The 27,281-nt window shown below is 40.0% G+C and overlaps 1 protein-coding gene across 1 annotated transcript in view; it reads right to left on the bottom strand.

The window, feature by feature from the left end:
* Positions 1-266: 266 nt before the first annotated feature.
* LOC113409510 (TPR and ankyrin repeat-containing protein 1-like) overlaps positions 267-27,281 on the bottom strand; it is a 79,034-nt gene continuing 52,019 nt past the window's right edge. The window contains exons 13-24 of the mRNA XM_026663515.1: positions 23,559-26,489; positions 22,756-22,955; positions 22,080-22,217; positions 20,343-20,486; positions 19,377-19,533; positions 18,611-18,699; positions 14,729-14,832; positions 14,431-14,563; positions 12,795-12,940; positions 4,762-7,829; positions 2,173-2,274; positions 267-605 (exon numbers count right to left, since the gene is read on the bottom strand). Coding sequence (XP_026519300.1) covers positions 496-605; positions 2,173-2,274; positions 4,762-7,829; positions 12,795-12,940; positions 14,431-14,563; positions 14,729-14,832; positions 18,611-18,699; positions 19,377-19,533; positions 20,343-20,486; positions 22,080-22,217; positions 22,756-22,955; positions 23,559-26,489 — 7,322 coding nt within the window. The 3' untranslated portion in view covers positions 267-495. The remainder of the gene's footprint in view (positions 606-2,172; positions 2,275-4,761; positions 7,830-12,794; positions 12,941-14,430; positions 14,564-14,728; positions 14,833-18,610; positions 18,700-19,376; positions 19,534-20,342; positions 20,487-22,079; positions 22,218-22,755; positions 22,956-23,558; positions 26,490-27,281) is intronic.

Genomic DNA, 27,281 nt, shown 5'->3' on the forward strand with positions numbered 1-27,281 from the left:
CAGAAACACCAGTGTGGACAGCTGTATGTCGGTGGGAGACGCTCTCCCACCCACATAGCTACTGCTGCTCGTTGGAGGTGGTTTAATTATGATGACAGGAGAGCTCTCGCCCATCGGCATAGAACGGCTACATGAGCGATTTTACAGCTGCATCGGTGCCGCTGTAAGCTTGCTAGTGTAGACATGACCTAAGTTACATGCTGGCGTTTGTCACTTCTGAGTTGCCCATTTGGTTCTGCCTGAAGTTTGTCCTGTTGCAATTTAATTTTTAAAATACATAAATTTATAAAATAACTTCAAGCAGGTAGGTCACTGTTCCCCCACAATAAATGATTAAAAACAATCAAAAGTAAAAAATCTTTGCTGGTATTTTTCACATTTTCCCCCTTGCTGTCCCTATCCCGTTATATTTTTTTCTATTAAAGCCTTTAACAGTTTTATTCCTAAATTACAGAGGTACAGGGTGGGATAGTCATCTGCATATTTTTCAAATTATTATTTTCTACGTTTTCCTTTTTTTCTTGAAGACTTTTTAGGGATTAGTTCTTCAAAGGCTGCCATTTCATCCTCTCCTTCATTTTCAAAGTCTTTGTCATCTGCAAAACCTATTTAAAAAACAACAAATTGTTCAAAAGTGTATAAGATTGAAACTTCCTTTTCCTAAAGGCACGACCAAACACACACTATAGCCATTTCCTATTCAGGCCCCAATTCAACAAAGCACTTAAGCACAAGGTGGTATGGAACTTGTGCTTAAGACCAACTGACTTCAAGAAGACCTAAGCATGTGCTAAAGTGTGTTGCTGAATAAGGACGAATTGGTGAACCAATGAACCAATCATATAAAATTAAAAAAAATTTTACAACCAAATAAATAAAATCAAGTTTAATGAAATACCACTATTAAAGCTAAATATGGGGGGGGGGGGAGGCAAAGTTTCTCTGAAAGCTTTCCTAGCAGCAATAGTTTCTTAGCAGTTTCCTCTTGCATATTTACATTTTATGATAGCAAAATTAAGAACAAAAGCATCTTAACCTAAGTGTTAAAATAATTACCTTTCTTGAGTAGACTCATTAGCTTCAACCAATGAATCAGTTACAAGTCATTTTTTGGTATGAACATTACAGTCTCTGTTGCTTCGATATACCTCTTGCATTGAAGACTTAATTTTATTCATGATCATGACTTCTTTTTAATAAAGTATTTTTCCTCTATTAAGTTTTGACGTGAACAGAAGAGCATGTCTTAATGGCTAATCTGTGTGTCAAAGTACTTATTTCTCCCTTGGATTCCTCCTGCTAATGGTGGACAGACACTCAGGACCCGATTCTGCTACCACTGGAATCAGTAAGCATTTCCCCATTGACCTCAAAAGAGAGCAGGAATAAGGCTTTAATGCTGTTTGTAGAACTAAGAGCTCGTTCATACTATGTTTTAATTATCTCTTTCTTTGTATTGTCAGAGGATAACAGGATATGTAATGGTGATCAAAATCACTGGTCTAAAACCACAGCTTTAGATTAGAAAAACATGACATTCAAGAAGCTTTATTACTGGATACTGCCTCCTTTCTCAACATCATTATTATCGCCCTAATCCAACACTTAGGTACATGCTTAATTTTAAGCACCCAAGTACTCCCAAGGAAGTTAGTAGAACTACTCCCATGCTTAACGTTAAGCTTATGCTTAAGTGTTGTGATGGATTAAGGTACATATGCAAATCACTAGGTCTTATAGAAAGAATATTTTACAGGTAGGGATCTTTTTATTTCCCTTTGACTTGTCTTTCTTCTGTCCTGTACCCAGATGAAAAGAGAACGTAAAAAAATGGTTAAGAACAATCACTCCTATTAGAAACCACTGACCTAAGAACTTGGGGTTATACAGATACCAGTCCATAAACATACTGATGCTGTAAAGTTCTGAGAAACAAATTCCCTAGTGTTTGGTGAAGAAGGTTCCATTTCCCTTCCCTTTTAATAGTTATTTGTTCTGTTCTGAACAGCGCACCTGACCCACCGCTACCTGCATACACAGCCTACTCAGTCCTCTTTAGCTATGCAATAATGGTAGGGGCCTTGATAAAACCTAGAAGGTGAATACCTCCAAATTAAAATATAACCACATAATTTCTGTGGATATGGAGACTTGCATAATTTGATGACGTACCTTCCTCCTTTACCATATATGACTCGGTGTTCTTCAGCCATTTACGAGCATCGCCAAGATTAACGGATAAACTGCTAACAGGCTTGGCCATTATTTCTTCAGCTGAAATAGATAAATTGTTAAACATACTAAGATCGTGCTTATTATCTGAGGGCTGGATAGTGACTTAGAAAGACAGCCCACACTAAAGGAAAGGTGTTATAGGGCCATGCTGCGCTGAAAACTCTAGGAAGGATTTTGTCTGAATCAACAAGAATTCTTCCTGGGGGCTTCCAGAAGTACGTGCTGTAGGGGAGAGAGACCACCATGGAAGAGGATAGAGCATGCACTCCTCTCCGCATCAATCAACTCTGCCAGACGTGGGGGAGGGGGGTGGTCACAGCACACACCCTCACCCTGTCCCTTTTAGAAAGGCCATGCACAGCCTAAACTCCCCATCAACATTATGGCTAGCTCTGTGCAGGGCGCAAACGAGAAGATTCCTTGAATTCTCTCCTCAATCCCCTTAAACTCTACAGGTTCATGCACAATACACTACAAATGTAATATTACAGACTTAACAAAAACACTTTAAAAAAAAAACGTCAGAAGCAAAATATAAACTTGTATGTAAAGTTTCCTCCGGGATGGAAAAACAAAGATAACAGGTACTGAGATCTTGCAGCTAAATCTACCATTAACAATTAGGTATGTGAATAATTAGTATTACAATAATAATCAGAATTTTTATTGAACAGAAGTACTCTAGTTGGCAGATGACTTCTTAGACAAATAACCGATGATAGGTTTGCTACAGTTCCCAAAGAAACAGCTGTGTTGACTTCACTGGAGCTATGCTGACTTACGCTAGCTGATGATGTGGCCGACTACTTAATTATGTTAAAACAGAAGTCAAAACATGTCAGGGTCTGTTAACTAACCAAGATTTTTGTACTTGAAATAAAGACTCCCAAATTGAAGTGAAATCTTCAGCTTTCCGTGGTTCTGTATGATGCTTTCCCGCAGGGGAAAACTGCTTTGACATCTGTCAGCCAAAATCTGCAGCAGTGAGAGATGTTTGTATCTCCAGTGCACATAACAATACATCTCTCTGCTACTGCGAAGATTGTGTATATTAATTTTATTTTATATTTATTTATTTTACTATCTAGTAAGTGTAAAAAAAAACCCCTTAAACCGTGACATTTGAATATGGTTTGTTCTAAATAAAAATCAGCAACTTTCAACAACGTAAGGTCACAGATAGGCAAGCCCATAGCATGTGTAATAAACTGACTTTATGCACTTAACATCTTCGTCTATATATAGCAATTTTCCAAATAGTGTAACATTCCCACGAGAGGAGTAACATAAGACTTATGTAACACACTGGTGAACACAGGCTTATGAATGACACAGTCTTGCAAAATTCTATTCATCACAGCAAGCAGGGTTTTTTTTGATGGGTGAGTGAAATATCATTAGTTTTTTCATTATAAGTCACCTTAGACAAGTGGATGTTATGCCACAGTTGATGAACTGCCATGACACTTTTGAAGGCTGGTCTAGAGTTAATGGCAGGGTTTTGGTTTAAGGTGCTAGTTTTTTTCTAGGAGCAGTTAGTCCATTCTATTCTGTTCCGAGATCATCCACCCACTCATTACTAATTTAATTTTTCCTTGCCAGAGACAGTGCAAAACATCAAATATATGTAAACAAATATGAAATAATATTTGTATCAACATATTTATTTCCTAAGATATAAAACGTAATACAACTCCTGTTCAGTCACTGTTAACAATGCTTTTTTGCCTTGTCCACACTGAGGATCTTTAGTAATGCTCCCACCATTGGTCTAGCATCAGTGTAGCTAGCATTGTGTAGCTAGCACAGTGCTAGCAGTGTTGGGGGTACAAGTGTAGACTGATTGCAGGTGTTCTTACCCAATGCGCAGTCTAATCTTGACACTATCCTAACACCAGTGCTCCCATCTTGCTAGCACTAGTGGAGCTGCTATATCAAGAACTGAAGAATTCCTAAAACTTCTCAGTGTAGACATAACCTTAGAGGTGTTCTAGAAGTACACTTCAGACAAGTTAGAAACTGCCACAGAAGCATGACAGCAGCACCTAATCATGTATCTAAAATATTAAAAAAGACTTTAACAAAGAGCTGAACTTGAGACCCTATTAGAACTATTCATTTTATCTTCTGATTGTATTATTTCAATACTCTTCTGTGTGTTCATGAAATATAAAATTTAAATAAATAAAATATGACTGTCAATAGCATCCTTAATTTTAACTCGTTTCATTTGGCAAAAACTGAGAGGCAGTGTAGATCTTTCTTTACAAGCAGACTTTAACAATATGGACCTGATTCTCCATTCACTTGCACTAGGATAAATCAGGAGTACTTCCACTGAAAATCAGAATAAATAAAAGGAGAAATCAGGGCCTATATTATTACCGCTGCACTAAAATATTTATAGACACTCCCATACTTATCTCATATCGTTGAGACATCATTCAAGTGTTGGAGGAACCTAAAATACAAGACCATACAAGCAACAAGCAATGATGAGATGGCAACACAACAAAAAAGTCTTACCATCAGCCCAAGCCTTTCTCTTATAGACATCCTCTACTATATCAGAAATCTTCTTAATGTTCTCTTGAATTTTTTTTTGCACCACATTGGAATGTTCTTTAAATATCAAGTGACTTGTGAGCCAGGTATTTTGTTCAATTGTGTCCACTACATCTAACCCTTCACGTAATTTTGGATCCACATTTCTTTTGAAAAATTCAAAATAATTCTGGTAGGCAGTGTATTTATTTCTATGCTCATCCAGGTATATGTGCTTTACATAAGTCTCACTTGCCACAACAGTTTCACTCCTTTTCATGCTCTCCTTTTCTCCCTGATCAGTCTCTCTTGGTGTCGCAGCTTCAGAAGTTTCTCTCTCAAAGTCTTCTGTCTGGTTAAAGTAGTTTTCAGGACCCTGAATAAATTTGACTCCACAGAGGTCACACTGTGTTCGGTCAATATCTGCTTTTTTAAAGATTCCTGATACCAATTCTTTCATTTCCATCCCACTGGGATCTGCTTTTGAACATGAGTTCCTCTTCCATTTTATGCAATAATAGGCTAAAAGAAACAAACGCCACAATTTCCGCTTAGCATGAGCTTTCTGCTGTTGTTTCTGCTGCTTTATGGATGCTATGGCTGTTAGGGGATCCTCTCTCTCTTCCACATAGAGATCCCTTTCGAGTTCCGTTTCTGGTTCCTCAAAATATTCCAAAGGATCCAAATATGACTCAAATCTATCTAGGTTTACTTGCTCATAAAAGATGCCCCGTATACTTGCTCCTTTAGCATACATAGTGTCCCACTTCCAGTGGCAGTCAGCTAAGTACTCCTCATCTCGTTCAATCAGCAGCTCCTGCAGGCCTTCTGCTATTTTCCTCACATTTACAGCATCAGTCACTCGTTCCACAATTTTAACCAATCTTTCAGGCACTTTGGATGGATAATCTTTTTTCATATTTATCAACTTTGCCTTGATTTCAGGAAAGTGTTCATGTAAAAGGGATTTACATCTAGGACTAAGCACTTGATTGGCATTCACTAACATCACTAAGCATAGCACCATTGTACGCTCTGCTTCCCCTGACGTAATGCAATCGCTGTCCCCAAAAGCATCAAGAAGAACATTGAAATTACTGTTTTTAGCGCCGCACAAAACTTTTGCAACATAAAGGAGATGAAATTTGAACTCTTTCAGAGCCTCATTTGTGTCCTTTGGTTTGTACTCCTGTATAATGGAAAAGATGTCTCTAATCTCTCTCTTCTGGTCTCTTTTTCTGAACAAAAACTCCCAGTAATGAAAGAGAGCGATGTAACTTTTCGGAAGACACAGAGTAATGTTCTTGCAGAGGCGCATCAGGACGGCACAACAGAGAATATACTGGAATTCCAGCAACATCACTGTATTTCCTATGCTAGGAATCAGAGGTTCAATGCATTTCTTCACCAAGACATTCATAAAACGGAAAAACATCCACTTACAGTCTTCTGGGTTTCTGTAAACATAGAGCCGCTCTAGTGAATTTTCAAGAAGTCGAATGAAACACAAGTGTGTGTTTTCTGCATTTCCAGAATACTTATCAGGTATCAACATGCCATATCTGCCATCTACTCCTTTGGGTCTTCCTCCTCTGCCTCTATCCTCCTTTTCATATTTTTTAGCTTCTAGTAACTTCAGTTCTTTGTTATAATCATCTTCCTCCTTAACAAGGAGCTTCTCAAATTCTTCAGGATAACTGGAAGACAAGATGAAAACTTGCATTGCCCTGAGCCACAAGTCGGTTGATTCTCTTCTATTTATGGCATTTTCACTTTTAAACTGAAATATGACGTACTCCTTCAGCACCATCCTACAGGGTTTAGAAAACTGACTGAGTCCCAAGATATCTTTGCATGCCTTTGGGTTTTCAGACACCACTCTCAGATGAAAATGTTTAGGGAAAACAAAATCTAATAGGGATTTGCATAATGCATACTTATCTGCAGTCAAAATTTCATCAATGTCATTAAATTCATGCAACAGCTCTTTTGGGAATACTCTCTTGGCCTGTAACAACAGTCCATTTATTGCTGCCAGATGTATTTTACACTGAAGTATAGATTTTGCCTCATGACGCAACAAAGGTCTATGGAAATCTTTACAGGTTTTATCCTCACACTTCAAGCCAGCAATGAACTTCATGCAAATATCAGGGTAACTCTGCTCAAGTATACTGCATGTAACTGAACACAGCCTGCTTAAAAAGTGCTTATTCAGTGCAGACTTTACCTCTTCCATGCCTACAAAGAAGTGATCTTTAGTTTTCTTCTCTTTCAGACTAGGATTATCGGGCAAGAATTGAAGAATATGTCCAGCTTCATTCTGAGACACCTGGCAAACATTGCCATCTATTGGCAAAATCCCAAAATAATCAAAACATGACCTGACCATTTCTTTCTCAGCATTGGTGGTTGCTTTTTGGAGAGCTCTGACCAGATTTAGAAGGGCCTCTAATCCACACGATGCCAGAACAAAGATGTCCTGGCTTTTTGGTTCGCAGTGGGTTGATTCAAAGAGCGCTTCCACCACACCAGCATAATGATTCAAAGGCGAGAACTTGTAAAAGGCCTCTTCAAGCTTTCTAAAATCTTTCTTTAGAACTCCCTGCAGAAAAGTTGCCTCAGCAATGCTGAATTTTTGATTTGTTTGCTTACAAAGCTCTAAGGCTTCTTCCAGGATGGTGTCTCTGTTTTCCAATTCTGAACAGCCAGTTACGCTAAAACGGACCGCAGTAAGCAGACATGATGCTCGAAATTCCTTCTTGGTAGTGAGCTTGGCTGCTTCCAACACAAACCCATGCTGTTTCATCAGCATAGCAGCCTCTTCCTCTCGACCCTCCCTCTTCAACAGGTCTGCTGCTTGGACCAAGCATTTGCGTGATTTCAAGAATACAAGCTGGTCCTCAGTGTCAAGTCTGGAGAGGACTGCCATCATTTCCTTGGTTTTGTTTTCACGCAAGTATTTTGCAGCTGCTTCCAAATAAAACTGGTTTGCAGAGTATGAAAGTTTGGAAACTGGTTGCCTTTTCATCCTTAGTATCTCTTCATATCTGGAATAAAGATACATCAATGTCACGTTACTACCATATATGAATGAAACAGACACAATCTAGCATTTTTTAAAAGATCACACAATGTCGAGCAAGGTAATAATTCTGTGCCAGTCAGGTCTACTCCAGACGCACATCAAATGTTGTGCATAATGATGAGAGGTCTCAGAAATATGAAAAATTATCACAGTACTTTAAAAGATCTACAAATCATTTCATTACAATTTAAAGCTGTCTGAATTAAGATCACTAAAATTTCAATCAGGAATCAGATTAGAAGCTCAGAACATCAGTGGGTCTTGCTACAAACTGCTTTAAAATCATGATGAAAGTGAGATTAAAGTAATTCAAAACACAGCGGTATGAACTCCTATTAAGATACATATGATAATTATGAATCTGCTACATGAACAGTCAGAATTTTGAGACTAAGACCCTCACATTATCAAATATCATTCTTCAGGGGTCAAACTTGGTAAATCCAAACAAAAGCTTACATCAATCACTGATCACTTTATGATTAACAGAATACATGTGCACCATAGTACGGCATATAATATAAATCTTTCTCCCATTTGTTGCTTCTGAGTGGCAGATCAAGGTACCTTTTTCAACATTAGTTCTGACATTCAGCTGGTTAATTACTGTTATATGATGTCAATAAATTAGTAAACTTGTTTCATAGCCAAACTTCAACCTTGCAATAGTCTTCTCATCCACTCACCGAGGGCAAAGAAATGTTTTTTGACAGGTGAGTAAGTCATCATTAGCTTTTCATTATCATTTTTTTCATGGTAAGAGTGAAGGAGTAGATTTTGTGCCTGGGATGGTAAATTTGCATAAATGATTTTGCAAGGTTGATTTAAAATAAAACATTAGATGTTAAAAATAATTTTAAGACTTCCAATTTTGAATCAAACTATTTCTATACATTTGGTAAATGCTATTCTTTAAAAAAAAAAAAAAAAAACTTCCCAAGTACAGTGGTAATAAGAGTTATTTTCCAAATTACCACATTATAGAACATAAGATTTCATGCTATGTCATACAGAATATGAACATTAACTATGCTGTTTGAGGAACATACATACTTTACTGTGAAGTTTTAAGTTGTTGAATTAAACTGTGGAAGCTCCTTCACTGGAGGATTTCAAAAGGAGGCTGGATAGCAATCTATCTTGGATGATTTAGACACAACAAATCCTGCATCTTGGTAGGGGGCTAAACTAGAGGACCCTTGAGGTCCCTTCTAATCCTATGATTCTAGGTGGGGCAGGCAGCACTGTCTATTATTAAGGTCCATCACTAGCACTTTTTAGATGGGATGTTTTTCTAAAAGATATGCTCTAACTAACTATTTTGGGGGAGTTCTATGGCCTGTGTTATACAGGAGATCAGACTAAGTAATCTCAATAGTATCTTCTGGCCTTGCTATCTATGTATCCATGAAGGTTGCCCAATACTTCCCATCGTAAGACCCTGTTTTCAGTTGCTCATAATTCTGCCAAACTTTAATCATTTGGGCTGAAACTTTTCATGCTGGGTATCTGATTCAGGTTGAATTTTATTTGAAAATTTCAGCCAAAAAGGTTCAATCATTTCCAAGAGCAAAGCTGGGGAAAAATAATATGTTTTGTCCATGTTAAAACATCCCGGAAAACATTTTTTTTTTAAAGGTCTAGTGTCCCCACCATCAGTGTTCCCTCTAATTTTTTACATCCATGTGCGGAATGAATTTTGTTATGTTCACCAATATGGAGGTGATGTGTGGCAGGGGTGGGGCCGAGGGGTTCGGAGTGTGGGAAGAGGCTCGGGGCTGGGGCAGAGGGTTGGGGTGTGGGGGGTGAGGGCTCCAGCTGGGGGTGAAGGCTCTGGGGTGGGGCTGGGGATGAGGGCTCTGGGGTGCAGGCTGCCCCGGGGCTGCAGCGGGGAGAGAGGACTCCCCCCAGTCCTCTCTCACCACAGCAGCTCGAGGCCGAGGGAGAGGCACCTCTCCCCAGCTGCGGCAGGGCTGGGCTGGGCCAAGCCGGGGGAGGGGTGCCTCTCCAGCTCCGGCTGGGCGGGGCGCTTCTCCCACGCTGTGCAGCCGTGCAGCTTAGAGGGAACTTAGCCCACCATATTTTTGAGCAGTGACTTAAAATTTGGCAGGGATGAGACTTTTGCTGTCCCTATGAAAATCCGTTAAATTTGGCCAAGTTATGAACCTGTTGTGAAAAGTTATAAACCAAGTTATGAAAAACTGCAGTTCACACATGCATAGAAGATTTCTTCAAGTTTAGCTGCTAAATTCCCTAAGATTCTGTCCACGTTGGGCGTGGACTAGATGACCTCCTGAAGGCCCTTCCAACCCTGATATTCTATGCTCCTGCCCAGGGATGAGCAGGACTTTCCCTGCAATTGCAGCCCTTGGCTGTGTCAGGTTGGGCCTGGGCACCTGAACTGACAGCAGATAACCCGTCTTCCCTGAGCTCTCAATAACTCCTCCTGCTGGGCTCAGGCAACATGGAAGAGAAAACTGCCTTATTCAGATGCACAAGGAATAAGAGCAGGACCTGCTGAGGAGAGGGTGGTAGGGACGAGGACCCTGGTAAAGGGGAGAGACTGGTCTAGAGGTTGGGAGGTGAGGGGAGAAGAATATTGGGACTGGGAGTCATGATGTATGAGGTAGGGGGAGGGGCTGTGACAGGTTAGGCAAAGAGACTGGGACTGGGAGCTGGGAAGAGAAATGGTAAAAAAGGACTGGGAGCCAGCAGGTGTGTATGGGGGAGGGGGCAGGGGGAGACTGAAATCAAATAAGGAGCCCAGGGAGGAGTGAGGGAGAACACTGGGACTGGCTGAGGAAAGAGACTGGGATTGAGAACCAGTGGGGTGAGGAGAAGGAAGGGGAGTCATATCTGTTGAGGAGCTGGGGAAAGAGGTGGGATCCTTACATAAAAACAAGGAGGTCACGGAGAGAGTTTGGGAGTGGGAGCCAGTGGGAATGGGTAACTAGAGGCTAAGGTGGTGGAGAGAGAGAGAGACTGGATGAGGAGCCAAGGGAAAGGGGCACTAGGACTGGATGGGCAAGGAGACTGGGAGTTGGGGACTGGTAATATGAAGGGGTGAGACTAGAACTTGCTTGGCAAGGAGACGGGGACTGGGATGAGACGCCTGAGTGGCGGCAACTGGGCATGGCGATGAGAAGAATGGGACTGTGACGATAGGCAGGGGTAGGGAAAAAGACAGGACTGTGACAAGGACAGGTTAGAGGGATGGGACAGAAAGGTCTGTGCCAAGTAGAGCACACTCCCCTCCAGAGCCTTCACGCATCTCACCATTCCTCTGCTATCTGCAAATATCTGTGAAACCCATCAGCAAAGTGCTCCATTTCTCTCTTGTCTTTATAGAGGATGACAATCAGTTACTCCATTAGCTCAACTGACAGAAGTCTGTGTGGTGGATCTAAAGCTTCTATGTGGTATCAATATGATGCCACATGATGGAATTTGTTTTTTCGGTTTGCTTTAAAAAATAATAATAAAAAAATTAAACCTAGAAAATTGCACACAAAAACCTATGTTAAAATAATGTCATCGATGTTGCAAAGTCAAGCACTAAAAGTCAGGAAAAGCAAGAATTAAGGTTGCCTGTGCAAGCTTAATCTGGTGCCTCCTTTTGCAGTCTTTAATAACATGACTGTATACTATGTTTTCCTCAAGACCCCTATGTCATTCAGTGCACAGTCCTGCTCCGGGAATTAATCAGGGTAGTATAGTGAAGGAGGCTGTTGTCTTTAGGACCCCTGATTCATATCTTGCAAAACTGGAATGTGTGTAGTGAATGAGGCAAGAGACTGCAGGAAGAGAAATGATGATCCCACGGTTGAATGCTACCCTGGAGAATTGGATTTTTTCCCTGCCTCAGCTAAACAGTTTCTACATGATGCTAGCAAGTCACTTAAACCAAACTTAGAGGTGGTAGCTAGTTGTGTGCTCCTCATTTTCTGGGTGCCTGACTTGAGACCCTGGGGTCTGACTTGCAGAAGTGCTAAGAGAACTCACAGCTGCAACTGAAGTCTTTGGGAGTTGAGCTCTGAACATATGAAGTGCTATAAAATGATAAATACTCTGAAAAATAAAGGTCCCAATCATCTCAGATTTGGAACTCCATATGAATGGATGCTTTTGACCTTAATCTCTGTGCCTCAGTTTCCCATCTGTAAAATGGGAAAAATACCACTTCCTGATCTCACAGGAATGTTGTGAAGATAATTCCATAATATTTCTGAAGCATTCAGACACTTACAGAGATAAGTGGCATAAAAAAAATCCCATGAAGAAATTAATAATTCTGTCTTCAGAGCAGAGTTTGAATTGTGTGCAGTAAAAAAGGCCTGAACATTGAGAAGAAAACAAAATATTGAATTTTCTCATTAAGGCTACATCTACACAGGGATAAAAAACTTGCAGCTGGCCCGATCAGCTGACTCGGGCTTACAGGGCTCGCTCTCTCTGGGGCTGAAAAATTGCTGGGTAGACATTCAGGCTCAGGCTGCAGTCAAAATTCTGGGACCCTGCGAGGGTGGAGGGTCTTTTATCCCTGTGTAAAGATACCCTTTGTGAGCAAACATAACGCATACCCATAAGGGGGCCAAATTAAGGGTAATGAATCTGTTATTTTCTTGAATCTTTCTGTGATATCTACCTTAGGGATCTAGTTGAGGAGACCAGTCCAGATGGAGAACTGAAGATTTGACATGGCTGACATTAAGGGAGTGAAATAAGTCCTGGGAAAAAATCAAGTTCTCTATTACAGTTCAAGCTGGAGGGAGTTCTCATAAACCAAATGAATTTGATCTTGGTGCAAAAGTAATGTCATCAACTAAAACCCTTGTCAAAATCCGTGGAGAACCTACTTTACTATGCTCAAGCAGCACAAGGAAGAAAAGAGATTTTTTCCTCTGCAGCATTCTCTTTACGAACATACCTTTCCACTAAAATAGCTGCTTCCTCATACAGTTCCTCATGGCAACACATCTTAAGCGCAAGATCAAACTCCTGGATTTGTTCATAACATCTGGATGCATCTCGGTAGCACTGGCTTCTTTTATAGAAATACGCAGCATCTTTTATCTGCACCATAATAATTCTTATTAATTTTGCAGTCTTCTAAATATTTGAACAATACCAACAGAAAAACCATGGTATTTTTATCCATACAATGGAGAGAGAAATGGATGCAGCCAGTTCCTATGACCTTCTATTGATAAATCTATTTTTACAATATTATCTGGATGGGAATGGTTATGTTTGTAACGATAAATGTATTAATTAAAAATAATCATCATTAGAATGGTGAATTGTTTCAAAAACTCAAACATTTTAAAGTCAAGAAATTGGAAATTAAGGTAAAAAAATATACACTAGGATTGGATTTTCAAAAGTGCTCTGCATTGGCCGAACTCAGTGGTGGGCAACCTGCGGCCCATCAGGGTAATCTGATTACAGGCTGAGAGACATTTTGCTGACGTTGACCGTCTGCAGGCACGGTCCCCCGCAGCTCCCAGTGGCCACAGTTGGGAGCTGTGGGAAGCGGCAGCCAGCACGTCCCTGCGGACCACTGCTTCCCGCAGGTCCTAGTGGCCGCAGTGCGCCATTCCTGGCCAATGGGAGTTGCGGGGGGCTGTGCCTGCGGACGTTAAACGTCAGCAAAACATCTCACGGCCCATTACCCTGATGGGCCACATGCGGCCCGCAGGTTGCCCACAACTGGCCTAACTGTTCCTACAGAAGTCAATGGGAATTTTATCACTGACTGCAATGGGAGCAAAGTTAGGCTAACGCGGAGTGTGTTTGAAAACTCTTATTTTGAACCACAATGTTTTGGTTTTTTTTAATTACTGAGATATCGGAGCTGCAACCTGGTTTTCATTTGGGGTGCATTATTCCATCACACAATTTGAGTTGTTTCTGCACTTTTTCAGCAAATGGATGATGATAGAGTTCACAGGCAATGGTTTAAACCATAAAATTATAATAATTTGTATAACTCTACATTAGTAATAGATTGTTATTCATGTTAGACCAGTTCAGGCAGAAACTGTCCACTTGGCACATAAACTGCTGAAGCCAGCAACACCTGAATGGTTATATCAAGTAATAATTTCAGTCTTAGTCAACTATCAAACAAAAATAATTTTTTCTCCTTCCCCCGCCCACTGGACTGTATGGAGATAAAGGTTTCCGAGTTAGAAACACCAACAAAGCCAAAGCAAGAATGACTACTCTTTGGCATTGTGGGGAATGGTAAAGAAACCTAATCTTTGAATGCAGAATCCCTGCTATTGCCTCTTCCCTCTTCTTATTTCTGTTCTGTGATGTATGTTGCTCTTGGACATACGATCCACCTGAAACACACTGTATTTTACTTATGACTCTACCAGTGTGCCGTGGAAGAACATTTATCTAATCTCACCAATACGAATATGAGATAACGAATACAAATTTTAAAGCGTCCTGTCTAGGACCATGATGTTTAAAATCCCTAAATAGATCTAAAAATCCCATAATAAGACAGACTCCATTAAACACTGGGTGGAGGAGGGGGAAGAGGATTTTAGTACCTTGCCTAATTTTTCACATAGTTCTGCACAAAGCTGAAATTCTTTTGCATAAATCAGACATTTCAGGGATAGTTTTGGTTCTCCACATTCCAAATAGGTCTTAGCCAAGTACATATAGTCCATCTGTTTTTCCCTATTTAAAACAAAAAAGAAAAAAGATCACATATGCACAACCAATCCAATTTAACATTATTTTTTACAAGTCTGGTATACCAGCAGTTCCATCAACAAGAACATGTTGTTCCCTATATTTTCCAAGAAACACTACTAATAAATTCAGTTATATTTCAGCACTTACTTGGGGCTGCTTTTCTTTGATTGCACATTAAGTACAGCATCGTGCGCTAAGGCCAGTTTTTCCTTCTCAATTGCTCCTCCTTTTTGGTAACATTTGGCTGCCACCTGAAATTAGATAAATGACATGCACATATATGTATGTATGCATTCATGCATGTGTCCCTTAAAGCTTATCACACATTCATACAATTTTCTTGGTGAAACAACCTGTCTGCCTAAAAAAGTGTTACATTTCATTTTACAGTGACATCAGTGACATCAAGGGAAACATTAACATCAGAAAAGCACCTGGAGGAAGGGGAGGGACAGCATTTGAGTACATTTTTAATATGAAGACAAGCTTCAAAATAAGTTCACGCACAATTTTACAATTAACCTGAAAGCAGGGAAAGCTGCATTTTGGGTGGACTGGCAACACAAACAATACTTTCCTACTATATCAGACTCTAAAGGGTTAATTGATATGTCAAAGGGAACTAGCCCCATTTGCGGAAGTCAGTAAACCCTTCCTTGCATATTTCCCTGCATCATCATGGGCCCTGGGCTAAACTCAAATGTTCAGTATTCACAACCATATAGTTAAAAAATATTCAGCACATGCAGTAATGGATTTTTCAAAACATACATGGGCAATATGAACTGCCTGAGATTAGAAGCTGGTTCTCCAACATTTAAACTATGCACAAAGCAATTCACACAAAGTTAGGGAGGTGCTGCCTAAAAAGCACTTATTCAGTTCGATCACTGTAGGATGAAAAAAGATCTGTTCAACATAGAGCAAAATCACAGAACATGGACTATTTGTTTACATACAAGGTTAATATACCAGTACTGTCCTGTGACAACAACAGGGGAGTTTGAGAGGGAGATCCCCTGCTGAAGGAGGAGTGAGCACTAATTCTTGGCATGAGTGGGCAAGCTTGTCTGTCTGGTTTTTCTTTCAGTCTGTTAAAATGTATAGTGGTGGTCTGTCGGTGACTATGTGAGAGTGTGGGCCAGAGGCCTGCTAGCTGAGTGGTCACTAGCAAGGCTCTAGCCTTCTGTCCTTTGAACCTTGATCATCCTTCTGATCACCATTCCCATTTGTTAACGAAGGGGAAAGGCTGACTTAGGAGACAGGGGCTTAAAAGCCAGATGCTAGGTGACCACGGGGAGCTAGCCAACAGAGGGCAGCATACAGAAGAGTCTGAGAGGGAGCTTGTCGGAGGGAGAAAGAATCAAATCAGCATGGCTTGGAAAGGCTGCACCGCCAATGCTTCTGGCTCCTCCACCTGCACCTGTGTCCAGACAGAGAACCCAACCATGGATCTCTACCCAGGTCTTGGTATGGATTTGCAGAGACCTTGACCTGCATTTCCCCTCACAGAAAGCCAGGCTGGGAAGACCATCCAGTGTGAAAGGTGTCTACTGGTAGAATCTCCCAGGAAGCATATGGGAGAGCTACAGGAGGAGCTGGCTAGGCTGAGGAGCATGTGTGCACAGGAGGAAGACCTCCAAGGTGAAGGAAGCAACTGGCTGGAGAGGACTGCAGTACTATCACCAGGAAAGGAGGAAATGGCTTCTTCACAGGGATGAACCTGGCTGCTGGTTACTTCTGGCAGCAGGCAGTGCTCCACCCCTGCTCCCAACCTACTGTCCATATTTAAAGAAATGGTATGCTGCCCTGGCAACAAGGGATCCAGAATCTCCCCCAGACCACTGGGGGAGGAGGAGAAGCCATGTATTTCCAAGGCTGAGAGCATCATGACCACCACTCCCAAGAGGAAACAGAGGGTGGTGGTGGTTGGTGATTCCCTTCTAAGGAGGACGGAGGGATCAGACTACCTGTACCTGTCAATAATCGGGGGACAGAGTGAGGGCAGTGGTTTCAGCAGATGTTACTGAGCATGCTCAGTCCATGTGAGCATGCTCACTACAAGCCAAGCAACAACTTGGGGGGGGATGTGACCCTGCATGACCCCCCACACATCGCCTCTAGGAGCATCCACCTGTTGGCCTGACCTGGCATCCTGGGAGTGCTCCAAAACAGCCTCCTGTATGCAAATCACTCCCAGCTACGTCTGTGTGCACCCGCAGCCTGCCAGTCACACCTAGGCTCTTATCAGCCTCGGTTATACTGCAGAGTGACCCCAATACACTTCTAGTCACAGATTTCCTCTCGGAAAGGTATATCCTGTACTGCCCAGCCCTCTCTTGGACAATACAAGCTTACATAAAGTCCATCATTTAATTAATAGAAATGATATGTAGGAGCTCCAAGGATCTCTGTAACACGGTTGGCACCAATGTCTCCCGGGTGCCTCCTTTCTGGTAGGGTGTGAGCCTGCTTTTCTCTCTGTTCTGACAATGGGGTGCCCCTCCCTTCCCCTCAGCCAACGGTTGTTCAGCGGATCTTCAGTGACTCCGCCCTCTGGCTGAGTGTCACACACTCTCCCACATCCAGGATATACAGTCTCTAGTTCTTTCTCATGGCCCTGGTATGGAGCCGTAGCACCAAAGCTTCCTTCCCAGAGGCACTGCCTTCTTTAACAGTCCAATAGAGGCCCACCTCAGTACCCTCAGTTGGCATCCTTTTTGGCAGCCCTCCCTCGGCTCTGTCTTCAACCAGACCCAGCAGTGCCCATCACGATACCCTCGCCTGGTCTGGGTAGGTTCTGAGCTCAGTCCTCCCTGCAGTGAGCTGTCCACAGTCCTGATGCTCTTTCAGCTGGCCAGGCACCCAGTCTTTGGCAGCCTTCCCTGAGCTCAACCCTTCCTGAAGTGAGCTGTCCACGGTCCTGTCCTATCCAGCCAGGCACTGGTCCTCCCTCTTCAACCTACAGGCAGCAACTGACTGCTCTGCATCTGCTACTTCCTTTTATATGGCTCTTCTGGCCCCTGATTGGTCACTCCAGCAACCCCTCCTCGAATTGGCTGCTCCCCTTCAGCCACTCTGGGCTGCCTGGAGGACTTCTCCTCTGCTCTTTTCTGGGGCAGGGTGAGGCAGAGCTGTGAGGCCTCCAGCAGGGGACCTCCAGACCTACTCCACCCCATCACAATCTCCCACATTTTCCTTTGCTTTAAGTTAATCCCCTTTCTTACAGCCAACCATTGTAGCCAGAGATATGGAAGGATCTTCCGCTAACTTCCTCACTGGTCTAAGGAATCAGTATTGGATATAGATAATCCCATTCCTTCCAGAACACACCGTCTTTATCAGATTAGGAAGCTTTTTTTATTTTTGGCCTGTATGGCAGGAGTACTGAACACACAGTTTGTGCTTCCATAGCATTTTTTTTTAAACAAGAACTCTATATGCTGCTGTCTTCAGGAAATGTAATGCACCATTCTGATACCCATCACAGAAACTTAGTCTTATAGTTATTTACTTGAGAAATAGTCAGAACATTTCCACATTATCAACTGACCAGACAGACCCAATCTGGACGATATTAGCTAGCAATCTAGCAAATAATAGACTTTAAAAGTCAAGAGTTCTAACAGGCCTTTTTAATAATATTGTGCACACTTTAAAATGATGGTTTCATTTTTTATTATTTAATATTTTATGTGGACTTTTATATTGCAGCAAAATCCTTTGGTTCTCAGATATTACTGCTAGAAAGAGATTAAATAGATACAGACATAAACCACACTGTGACCTTAAAAGGCTTTGGGCTCATCACCCAGATCATTATGCTTCCAAGAAATTGAGTGTCTTGCCTACAACACTGTTTACTGAAATAAAATTTTAAATGGTTCAAAGTCACAACTTTCAACTGACTCATATTTTTGTTACTGTAAAACAGCCAAACGATTCTAAAGTGACTTTTACGGATACAAAGAGAACAGGGTCTCAAAACTGAGATAATGTAACTTATCTCAGATAAACATATGACTTTACCTTCCAACACTGATGCTTAGCATAGTATTCTCCTTGTGCAATCCATTCTTCTGGGGTTGAAGTTTTAACAAACATGCTATCATCAAAATCTGGGTAGTGGAGAAGATGGAAGACAGTTATTTTATGTTAGTGATATGGTATAAGAGAAGACACTTAATATAATATAAGCTTCGGTCAAAGCTAAGGATTATCATCATTTTACAGTTTTCCAAAATCCCCATGATTTACACTCAAATCAACTGATCACACCAAGGGGTAAATTAGATTTTTCCTATTTTTTTCCTTACCTTTAAAATTGACAATTCAAGTTTTATTTTAAAAGGCCTCTAAAAATTGTAATTACTATACAGGCAACAAAGATTAGAGTAACCTTACTGTCCCTTAATAATAAATAGGTTCTTTCATTTGCTAACAACGAGTAGTTTCATTTAACTGAGACAGTTTTTCATAATCAATACTCAGTGTTTATGGGTTGGTTGCATACCTTCCTCACTTGTACAGGAAAGATAACAATGAGATGTCTCACAAACATTGCAGATATTTTAGAGCTAAGAAAAGTATAGTATTTTACTCTTAAATGTACAACATTAGAGGCAAGCACACACACACACACACACACACACCATTCATCATATTATGATAATTCAAAAGCTAGAAATATTTGCTAAGAACACGGGAATTTAAACTGGTTTAAAACAAACAACAAACATTTAGTGGATTATCTAATTTTCAGAGTTTTTATAGGAAGTTTTGATGTAGCTTTTACCTTTGTTTTCATCTATTTTGACAACTTGAACAAATTCCCTTTTGATGAAATATTTAAAAGCCGGAGCCCGCTTGTCACTGTTTTCATCAAAGATCCAAAGATTGACCCTGGCTCTCGTAATGGCAGTATACAGCTGCTTCAGCTCTCCATTGAGCATCTAGGATAGAGTGATTAAAAAGACAAATGACATGATATGTGCAGGAAATTATATGAGTGCATGGTAAAAGGAATGCTATGAGTACATACAGAATTAACTATTTAAAGTAAAGTATCTTAAAATAAGCCACTTTAAATATTAAGGGCCTGATTTTGAATTATGCCTGCAAAAATGCATGTGCAATTTTGCATCTAATTTGTGTGCAATTACTTGTACTGCAAGTTAGATAGTTCCATACACAAAGAGCCAGTTTGGTGTCTAAAAAACATTTACAAATGAAGTCATTTATTTTTTGCACACAATTATGGACACTTCAAGTACAAATTAAACATGCAATTTCTCTCAGAATTTTGAAAAATCTGGTATTAAGAGTCTGGTTCACTACTGCATCCCTCATGTAACTTTATTGCTTTTAATAGGTACAACAGTATAAGATTGGAATAACATAGAGGTCAATTAGTCCCTAACTCTTAATTCGTTTTTTAACTATAACTACTTGAACTAAGAGTTAACTATAGAAGATCTTTGCCTTCCCACCTGCTATATGTCCAAAAACATACAAACTTCTAAATCCTCCCAAGAAAATCATGTGTTCGGTAAAAGCCAGAAAAAAGAAAAAATATTGATGGATCTGGGATTAATTAATTACAGTATGTAATATTACTATATTATTGAAAGAACTGTTATACATGAAAATGCCAAATAAGATTTATTAGGAGTCTTTCTTGAACTTTGAGATTTTTCTTAGTTTGTTGTGTGCTTGCTATCTCCAAACAATGTGTTATAAAAAAAAACCCAGAGTTTATCACCTTGTACATTTCTGGATTAAGCACCAGAGATCTGCTTTGAGTAGCAATATTTTTCTCTAAAGGTGTTTCGATCACCAGCTTGCTTTCTCCTAGTGAATCAGAGGAAGGGGTAAAAGAAGAAATGATCTTCCACTCTTTGTAAGCCTATAATTTGAGAAACATACAAAGATTTCAGGTTAGCTGAATCTACTGCGTCCCCATGCCTACATATACGTACACATATGTAATATATATTTTAAAACCCCATGCACATACATCCAAGATTTTGCATGCAGCAATCTACCTATATCCTAAAAGTTGTGGATTGGGGCCTTAATTTGTAGAAATACCATACATAATTCTCAACTAAAATCTTTATTAAATATAATCTTTTCTGCTGCTTTTAAATTATTGCATCTTTTCTTTATTAAATGAAACACTGTTTCAATAATGTCGAATTTGTGGTGCAAACCTGAAAAAGTCAAGAAAACCAAAAAGTTAAGCTTGATATACAGTCACGAACTCATACTTCTGTTGCAATCACAACCTTAAGTAATCAAATTAAGAAGTCTTTATGGAAAAAAAGCTAGGTATTATTGAAACTCTTGCTAATTGTAATTTAAGTCAAAATGATTTTATGTTCCCTGAGTGCAAAAAACAAACAAAAAAAACCAAATAACTTAAGTTTCTTTTATATTCATACCTCAAAACATGATGCTTACATGGCAAAGTCAGTTAATAAAATAATTTTTCACTCTGGAGACCTGTATCCAAATTCTGCCTCATTAAAGAGGACTCATCCTAACTTTTGACTAGACTTCTGTGAACAGTGCAAAACCATCATACAGATGGCTCTCTAAGAGAAACCAGAGATTTGACTTATGGATGCTAAAGATTCAGGGGCGGATCCTCCTCTCACTTATGCTGTTTTAACTGTTGACGTCAATGGCATTACTCCTGATTCACATCAGTGTAAAAATGACAGGAGGATCACTCTTCGGGACTGATGTATATTAGCAGAGCTATGTTAAAAAGCTCAAGAAGTGCACAGTATACCTAAGCTCTAGCCCAGTGGCTCTCAACCTTTACCAGACTACTGTATCCCTTTCCGTACCCCCAGTTACATCTCACTTCAAAACTACTTGCTTACAAAATAGGACAAATACAATACAAAAATGTCACAGCACACTATTACTGAAAAATTGTTTACTTTCATTTTTACCATACAATTATAAAATAAATCAATTTGGATACAAATATTTTACTTACATTTCAGTGTATAATCTACAAAGAAATATAAACAAGGCATTGTTTGTATGAAATTTTCATTTGTACTGACTTGGCTAGTGTTTTTTATGTAGCCTATTGTAAAACTAGGCAAATCTTTAGATGAGTTGATGTACCCCCTGGAAGACCTCTTTGTACCCCCCAGGGTACATGTACTCCTGGTTGAGAACCACTGCTCTAGCCTATACTGCTGGTCTGTCACTTTCCTGAACCCAGCTCATATCACAGAAAACTTTTAAAATGAGAAAAATAAATACCAGAAATAAGCCAGTGCAACAGAAGATGCAGCAACCCATGTAGGGATGAGCGAGCAGCAGCTCAATTTGCTTACCAGTGAGCCCTGAGTCCTATTCTGTAGTGGAACTGACTATCTCTAGAGAGAACTGTATATATTTCCTCAGCTAGGACAGTTAGACCAACTTCAGACCAACAGGAAGAAGCAAAAGCGGAAAATAAAGTGCAATTAAATACCTCAGAATCTGTGAAAAAGTTGTAAAGGAGGACATCATCAAATTCCAAGCCCTTTGCTTCATAAATTGTTAGCACAAGTGCTAAACTAAGTTCCTCTGGAATCTTATCCTTCACCATTTCATTCGCTACCAATATCACCTGCCAAAACATAAATGCATTAGTGACACATGAATCAAAAAGACAACATATTTCATTTAGAGAGTGGAAAATGAGCAATTAGTTATTGCAATGCAAAGTTATCTAAGAAGTAGACTACAGTAGGTATCAATGTAGTATTAAAACTATGTTAACTCCATGGATACTTCAGCACGTTCCAGAAAAGGGGTTGCTAAGCTGCTTTCTGGCTGCCAGAACAGTGACACACTACCTATTATTATGAGACAGATGGAGTATTAGTGGAAGAGAAAAATCTGAATGAAAAGTGGGGCAGGACTGAGCAGAAATTACAATGAGAGAAAGTCAAATATACCTGTTTTTAAAAAGGTTCTGAAGCAGAAATGAGAAAGGTAAGTCCTGAATTTATACATTATTATTTATCAGGGAGCAATATGGACACCAAAAGAATGTTGCAAGCAGTCAGGGGGTTGGTCCTTAAGAAAAGTGGATTGTGCTGTTACATCTGGCTACAAACCAAAAAACTCTATATAAAACATCATAAAAAAAAAGTAAAGCCAACCTGATGTGCTCCAAATTCAATTGGCTGTGTTTTTCTTTTGTTGCCTCTCAGTAAAATTGCCAGGTCACTAACACTGCAAGACTCTAAGACGGTAGGTTTAGGTCCATCAAAGAGGCCAGAATCCCTAGGAAGACGATCAAAAGATTCTGGGAAATAGTACTGAAGTAAATCAACCACCCCAGAGGCCAGATGTAGAATTCCTGTGATGATCAAAAATACATATTACAAACGTAATATATACACCTCACATAAACATAACTATAATAAAAATGAACGTTGTTCAGATTGCACAGAATCTGGAAATGCCAGATTAAGATTGTGATTAGGAGGAGACAGCAGCTGTAGGATACACTTTGAGCATCTCTGATTTGCAGGGCCACCACAAATCAGAACATAGGCTACGAGACTAAGCAAAGGTTAGAAACGTGAAAAAAGCATCAAGAGCAGAAGTAGGCCACTTGTCCTCAAAATTGTGAATTTTGGGAGGTGTGGAAGCAGCAATTTAAGACACAAATATTTTTTTTAAAAAATCATCCTAAATGGGTCAAATACCCCAAACAAAACATTCAGTGAGGGAAAGACTTTCAAGAGTGACTGATGATTTTAGGAGGCTCCATTTTTGGGTGCCCAACTCAGGATACCTTAAAGGGATCAGATTTTCCAAATGCGCTGAGCACCTGCCGTCTGAAAATCAGTTACCTTTAAAAGTATCTCATGTTGAGCACCCAAATATTGAGACATCCACAATCACTACTGCCTTTTGAAGATCTTGTCCCCAAAACAGAATATAGTAATTTCTCTACCTGAATGAGATCTGTAGTTCTGATATAGCTGATATATCCTTTTAGGTTTTCTAACAACACATTGTTTCTTGTCAACTGAGTTCTTGCTGGCGTAGTGGAATAGTGACCTCAGATCACTAAAACGAAAAGCAACTCCCTTCATTATGCTTTGTGCAGTGTCACCAGTTAGGAACATTGCATTAGGGTCATTGATGCATTTCATTAGCAGTGCTAGCTCAGCTTGAGTGAAGTCTTGAATCTCATCACCATAAAGCTCATGGATGGACCATGGTAGCTCCTCAAGCTTAGAGAGTCTTTGAGATAAATTATATAGGACATCTTCCTCATCAAAGTAACCTCTTTGTGACCTTATTTGCTGATAAAGACAAAAGAGATGATAGATTTCACTCCGGTCTTCCTTGAAGTTTGGTGATCTCTTCCGCCCTAGTTTTTTGTACTCTTCTTCTGTAAGTTTACCCTGAGGACAACTTAGTGCTTCAAAAGACCCTTTCAAAAAAGATTTTATTTCTTTCCAAACCAATGCAGGGTTATAGGAGTTTTTGCCTTTCATCATTTTTGGCCACATTTCATTAGCGAACACATCATAAGTCACAAAAACTCGAGGGTCATTTTCTCTTGAGTGAGCTTCTGCAGCCTTTTCATCCTCACCATATTCTACTTCAGCGTTACCTTCTTCCTCCTCATCTTGCCAATTTGGTATGACCAAATCTTCTTGAGTGGACCAACCAACAATGGTTCTTTTAAGACTTCCATCTTCATTCCTAAGAAAAAATGGATCCGGTATGGATGCATCGAGTAACAGTAACAACTGTTTTGAGGTGACATACAATGGGAAATTTTCATCTTTAACGTCTTGTAGCTTGTAAACATTTGGCTCAAGTGGCTGGAAATGACTTGTTGACTTAGAAGACTTACTGAGCTCAATAAAATTCCTCTGAACCTCTTGGCACAGAACATGATTTTTAGTAACAAAGATCTGATGCAAGTGTTCCAATTTGTCCGATTCTACTGTGCTATGCTCTTCCTCCTCTTCACAGTCACCTAATAAATTCAATTCAGCGTCATCTGCACTTGAATATTGTTCACCTTCATCATCTAGTTCTTGATCATCATCTATGCTTTCCAACTCAGTTGACTCACTGGAGTCATTGTTGCCTTGCTTTTCATCATCATCATCATCCACCCCTGTGCTTTCTTTTTCAGATTCAATTTCAAACTTTCTTCTCTGCCACATTTGTCTAACCAGCAAAGGGGCTCCTGCCAACTGTGCTTTCTCCCAGTAAGAATGGAATTTCTTCCATAGTCTATATAAGCAACAAGTAGTCTTTCCTGTTCCACTCCGTCCAATTAAGATTATTGGCTCCATGGGCTTGGGACTGAGGTCAATCACTGCATACTCTAACTCACCAACTCTGAAGGGGTATTCAACAGCAGAATTCATATCATTTATGATGTTAAGTGCCATGTTAGTACTGAAGCTGTGAAATTTCATTATATTATATTCCGTTTCCACTGCGCTGGCTGGAGGGAAGTATTCAGGTATAATGTGTTCTTTTGTTTTTTCTGCCTCTGTGTCTTCAACATAACAACGAGGAATGCGCTTTTGCATTTTCAAGTTAGAAGACTGCTTGATTTTACTTATACCCTTGAGTTTTTTCCTCAAGATGCAGGACAAGCCACGGTTGTATGCAGTACATATAGTGCCGATAGCACGGTCGAGTTTGCAATGATCAAGAACAATGTCCCATATTCTAATGATTTCGGTGTAAACTCTCCCAGACTTCTCTAGAGGATGTATAGACTGTTCTGTCTCTATAATCTTTTCTGCAGCCTCACTACAACGGGGAGAAAAGTCTATTGCAAGCTCCCATAACATCCTTGCTCCTTTGTCCAGCTTAGCTTCGTACAGCTGAATATCAGCTTTCAAATGTTTTAGCCGCTTTTGGAGGCCCTGGGTCCATTCTCCATTTCCCAGCTGCTGAACTGCCAGTATAATTTTCTTTTTCATATAATGAGGTACAGCTTTGCTGCCTAGCTTCTTCAGCATTTCAGAAGTGCACTCTATTTCCCATGTCATGCTATCAAAGTCCTGAATATATGCCTCAATGTCCTGAATCTGCCCACTAACGTCCATGGTTTCTTCACCTACGCCATTAGGCATGGGCATGTCAGATTCACCACACTCCTTCTGAGTATCCTCCACTTTCTCAGGGTCAGCACCCTCTCCTTTATTGTGAGCCAAACTCTCATATCCACAGGTTTGCTGGGGCTCGCTCTTTTTACCTTCAACGCTGGTTGGTGCTGAAGATGGGTTTGATACCTGAGAATTATCCTCTATCGGGTTGTCACCCAATTGAAGACACTGGATTAAATCTGTGATTGCTTTCAGTAGGCTTTCCCGCAAAGTTAAGGGCTTATTTACTTCTCCAGTTTCTTGCTTTGTCAACTGAGCATCGTCTGCTTCTTCCCAGTTATCAGCAACTGGATCTGTATTTTGGATATTAGCAGGTGCCGAGTTGCCAGGTGATGCTCTCCAGACAGATGCAGATGACGAATGACCTGTGCTTTTTGCCTGTGATGTGTTACAGACTGGAATGGATTTAGGCAGCTTAACTAGCTGCCCTACTGTATCTTGACGGTGCCTCCTCTTCTCTGACACAGCTGTATTCCAGGTGAGTAGCCGAGGGTCATTTTTTTTTATTCTGTGCCTCACATCTTTTCCTAATTTATTTTTCAAGTTAAAGTTAATGTCAAACTTTGCTAACGAATCCATTATTTTCTTAACCTGCTTTGACTGAGCTTTCTGAAATATAATATGCATCACTGTATTTCCATTCTTATCTTGGCTGTTTGGATTAAGGTGTGGGAAAGTGGATGGGTTTGAACCATAGAGATCCAGTAGATAGTTCAGGAAGCGTAAACCAATGTCATCTGAAAAAAATATAACAAAAAATCACTAACTTAAATATACTTTCTCCTGAGAACCAGAAAATGTATATTACTAATCTCTTTGCTGCTATTAACTGAAAATAAATGTCCTTTACAATAATAAAGTGAATTTAGTGCTTCTAACACATCACATTTTGATAGCCCTAAAAACTGAGGTTTTCTATTTATTCAGAAAAACAGGCACAACAGCAGCAAGGGCAATAGAAGATTTGCCACATTCCCCCCACCATTGTGCTGAATTTTTCTTTTAACCTTCTTGGGTGAGAGACTTGTTTAGTCTCCTTGTCTGCTCAATTAACAGCTTCTCCCCAGGCAACCACCAACAAAAGTGCCAGCTCTTTTGATTTTTCTGATGTTGGACATTTGTCAGCTTGGTAATGAACTATGTTGGGTGACCTATTGAAACGAACAACGTCTGATGTTGGTAGCATTTGGTCACTATAAACCGAGTCCAACTTCAAACCATCTTCCCAAAGCTGAAGTTTCCTGAGCCATCTATATGCCCTCCAGAAGATTAGAGATATCAGATATTCTATAGCTTTTTTAGTCTTAGTCATGTGGCAATTTGAGTACACATGAAATTTTTTTTTCTAAATTGTAAACCCTGGATATAGCATGACGGCCAAAATTATTATTAAAAATTTTCATCTTAAAAAAAATGTATACAATTGTAAGAAAAACTTCAATAAACACACTGCTTTAATCCTTTGGATTTACAAAACTATTTTTATACAAAACCTGAATTTTTAACCTAACTTGACAGTTTGTCGGAAC

This window comes from Terrapene carolina, unplaced genomic scaffold, assembly GCF_002925995.2.
Source record: "Terrapene carolina triunguis isolate 2854851 unplaced genomic scaffold, T_m_triunguis-2.0 Scaffold33723, whole genome shotgun sequence".
Classification (NCBI taxonomy): domain Eukaryota; kingdom Metazoa; phylum Chordata; order Testudines; family Emydidae; genus Terrapene; species Terrapene triunguis.